This window comes from Calypte anna, chromosome 5 (genome assembly GCF_003957555.1).
Source record: "Calypte anna isolate BGI_N300 chromosome 5, bCalAnn1_v1.p, whole genome shotgun sequence".
Classification (NCBI taxonomy): domain Eukaryota; kingdom Metazoa; phylum Chordata; class Aves; order Apodiformes; family Trochilidae; genus Calypte; species Calypte anna.
In genome coordinates this window covers 9,453,989-9,458,158 of record NC_044250.1, presented here as the reverse complement: position 1 = coordinate 9,458,158, position 4,170 = coordinate 9,453,989, and the positions used below count along the sequence as shown (strand labels likewise).

The 4,170-nt window shown below is 48.1% G+C and overlaps 1 protein-coding gene across 1 annotated transcript; it reads left to right on the top strand.

Moving 5' to 3' along the window:
- The first annotated feature begins 598 nt into the window (after nt 1-598).
- AKIP1 (A-kinase interacting protein 1) lies at nt 599-3,573 on the top strand. Its single transcript, XM_030451312.1, has 5 exons — nt 599-706; nt 1,310-1,387; nt 1,811-1,924; nt 2,224-2,274; nt 3,130-3,573. Exons 1-5 carry the CDS (start codon nt 599-601, stop codon nt 3,316-3,318), a joined length of 540 nt encoding a protein of 179 aa, XP_030307172.1. The 3' UTR covers nt 3,319-3,573.
- Nucleotides 3,574-4,170: the final 597 nt, after the last annotated feature.

The window sequence follows — 4,170 nt, the reverse complement described above, 5'->3', positions numbered from 1 at the left end:
TCCTTCAGAGCCCAGAGGCAGTGACAGTCTGCAGGAGCCCTGCCCTCTTACCAATGCCACTATCGCTACCTACTGGAATTACTGTTTTGTACCTCACAAATTAAAAATAATAATAATAAAAAAAATAACACCAAAACCCAGTGAGTATCACCTTCCACTACAGAGGCCAGGGGACAAAGCTCGGGCCGGGGCTCAGCACCCTCCAGGCTGCTCCAGCCTCTCCCTGGCGCTGCCTCCCGGCGGTGAGGGCCGTGGAGCCGCACGCGCTGCCTCACAGACCCGGCGCCTCAGCAGGGAGCTGACGGGCAGCCTGTCCGGACGCCCCTTCCCCGCCCGGCGCGGCAGATTTAGTGTGGACCCGAGCCCGGCTCCTGCAGGAGCAGTGCCGTGAGAGTACAACGGACCCCCCCTACCCCTTCCCGGTGCCACCGGGTTCGTCGGGGCGGGGCGGGGGCGGTGCTCACTCACCCGGGGCGGGGCGGCTGCGCAGCGCGGGCAGGCGGGGCGGTGGCGCCTCCTGACGGCAGCGGCGGAGTCTGAGCGGAGACGGGCGGGGCGGCCGCGCGTGCGCAATCTGACGGCGCGTGGCGGCGGCGGGATGGAGGGTGCGCGCGCTGGCGGGACAGCGGGGCTGGCGCGCGCCGTGCTGGAGCGGGCGCGGCGGAGGCGGCGGCGGCCACCGGGAAGGGAACCGGCCTCGGTCCCGGTCAGTGATGCGGGAAGGGAACCGGCCTCGGTCCCGGTCGGTGATGCGGGAAGGGAACCGGCCTCGGTCCCGGTCGGTGCTAGGGGGGTGGCGGGACGGCTCCCGGCGCCGTTTCCGATCAGTGCTGTGGGCGGCGGGCGCCAGAGCTGCCAAAAACGCAACAATGTAACTAAGGAGCGCTGAGCAGCCGCGTTCTGAAATGGTGGCATGACAGCTCGTGCCCTATAGGAGCCCGGTGTGTGTGTGTGTATGTATGTATGTATACGTATGTGTATCTATACGTATCTCTGTATATCTCGCGTGGGGCCGGGCCGTATGCGTGCTTTAAGGTGCTACCGGCACTGTAAAACAGGCTCTGGCTTTCCCCGGTTACTTCCCCCGCGCTTTATCCAGTCCCAGCCACGGTGAACCGGCCCAGGGCACTTCCCGATCAACCGCGGCGGGAGGGCGGAGAGGGGCGGTGCTGCGTTCACACCAAGCACCGCGGGGCAGGGTGCCAGCCCCCAGCACTGCCAGGGGGTTGCCATTTAATCCCCCGACGCTTTCTACCTCTGGGCAGCGAGCACCACATTGGGAGTTACAAAAAAACGCCTTTAATTGCAGGAGGAAGATTCAGAACGTCTCAGTGCAGCCTTTGCTTCAATTGTGAATTTGATGAATCAAGTCACAAAGGAATGCGAGGTGAGGTTTTACCCCTGATCCTGTGCACAGAGTCAGGGCTGTGATGTACCTGGAAAACTGCAAAAATTAGACTTCAGTTTTGCTCACTGCATGACAAGAGCTTAGCCTGTGATGCCAGCTTTTTCTTCATTAAGAAATTTGAGGCATTAGTTATCCTGGTAGGTTACATGGTTAGGCTTCAGTGTTATCCTGATCACCACAATCAGCATTTTACATGACAGTGCCCATAGACCAGGACAGATTTTAGCAGAGGGTTTCTCCACTTGATTTAATGCCATTTTCATCTTCACATGACAACAAACCAGCCAATGAATACAGAAGGTCTGTAGCTGTGCAGGTCCCCTTCAAATTGTAAATCTCCAGTAGCTGAGAGCATGGCTTTGATGCTTCTGCACCTAATATTCTGTCTCTGTTGTTGTCCAGGTGTACTATGGTTTCACAGCAGCCTGTAGATGCAAAGAGCATGAAATCAAACACATCTGCAGATACCACAGCAGGCAAGAAGGGCACAGAGAGCTGGAGTCCTCTGAAGAAGAGGTAAGTTACTGGTTTCAGTTTTAATTAAAGGCTATTTCTTCCCTCACCATGGGACAGTTGTTAGCCATCTGGTGTCTGTGACACACTGATGTATGTGGGTTGGCATCTTGGGCATATGAACACCAGGACTGATCTGAGCCTTACACTGGGGGGCAGCAGAGCAACTTCTAGTGGCACCAGTCAGCATCACAGCAGTCCTTCTGTGGAGGGGAAAATTTCATGGACATAAACCATCCCCTCGGGGGTTGAATTTGCATTTTGTCTTGTATCATTAGAACACAGGATCTTTTTCTTTCCAGAGGACTGAAGCCTCTGTAACACCCAGTCAAGATCAGTCATGCCTGCAATGTGTAAGTTTATACACACTTTGTTTTGAAATTGAGGTATAGCATTTCTTTATCATTTTGCATCAAGGTGGTAAAAACTTGTGATCAGGTGTGAAGAGTTCATGATGGCACAGAAAATTAACTAGTAGTGCATTCACTATCCTAATGTATGTCCAGGTGGGCAGTAGAATGGGCATACAGAGACTTGCACAGTTAATTATGAACCAAACATAACCAATTAAAAGTCTACTTTACATTTTGAACTGGTGCAGAATATCAAAGACTATGATTAATCTCTAGGCTCTTGTGAATTTCATCAGCAACAATAAGGCAGCAGTTCTCAAATCTCAACTTATTTGTGCTCCTGACACATTCCCTGTGCTGGGGAAAGGCATGCAGCAAGGATGCAGCAGTTACTCAGCCAGTTATGCTTGGCTCTCACACAGTCTCCCTGAAAGACTTCTGCTCCTTGAGGACTTCTCCTTGAGGAGAAGAAAACTTTTTTTTTTTAAATATTTTTAAAAGCCTCATCAAATCTTTCTCTAAGCCATAAAAGATGAGAAATATGGAACCCACACCACTGTACAAATTATTGAGAGCACCCTGATTGTATAGGTGTTTTCCAGGTTTATGTTCAAAGCCATTTACGTTGGTAAGTTTCCATTTTCTGAGGTAGAGACTACAGCTTGTTGATCATTTCCATTGATGGAAACATTAGATTAAATATTTTCAAGCATGGCAATTTTTATGGAGATTTTTTTATGGTTTTGTCTGTGCTGCCTGTATGTTTTAAAAAAAATCCTAGTACATTAAAATAGCAGCTGAAAAGTAATTGTTTTACCCAATTTTTTTTTTTTTTTTTTTTTGTGGGAAATCTAGGATGGCAAAACAGTAATGAAACTTCCCTCTCCACTCCCCCCCAAGACCAGACAACCTTCCAAAGACATCTACATTGAAGTTTCTCCTGGCATCTACTCTGTCACAGCAACCTCAGAGGACATGGTACAGCAAACCCACACAGTGGATGTCAGTGCTGGACAAAGCATTGATTTAACTTTTTTTCTATGATTTTTGGGGTTTTTTTAGCAACCATGGGAATAAAATATGAGGCTATTTTAATGCATGTCATGAACTATATCTTTTTCTTGTTAGCACTTTAATGGTATCTTCATCTTTGGGACTCCATTTTTATGGCCTGTATATCCAGCCCACTTTGTACACCGATTTTAAAAATATTTGTACATTGTGTGCCTTAAATCCAATTATGTGACTGTGATTCCAGGTTCCTAACAATTAAAGATACAACCAGTGGAATAAAATTCATAATGCAGTCGTCGTGATGACAGCTTCTTTTACATTATGCCCAGACAGAATGTCCATCTCACATCCTTGACCACAGCAAGCATGATCCATGTGATATGAATATGGATGCCCACTAGCTTCTGTGGGCTGGCACTGATTTTAGAGGAGCTGGCTCTCCTATGTGTACATAAGCAGTCCCACTAACAAGACTCCTTGGATGCTTAACTCTCCCCAAAGGATCAGATTCCACGATTAGTATGATTGACATGACCTATATGTCTGTAATCTTTTTGTAGCTGATGGTCTTATGGTTTCAGTTACTTTTCATGGAAATATAAAATTCAGTATGTCTTGAATGCTGACTCTCCAAGTATTGTGGTGTTTGCATCTACAGTAGCAGGTCATTCAACCTTAGGCTACTTTCTCTTCTGCTTTAATCTTCAAAAAATATTTTTATCTCTCAGCTTGTATTGTTTCTCCATTCACTCTGGCTTTCTAGAGTAAGAAATCACTATGCTGAATTCCTCTGGCTGACTCCAGAGAACGGTGGACAAATTAGAGGTTCATTAGACTCTTGTACATCTGTTCAGATTTTTAGTGCTCATACCAGTTTACCTG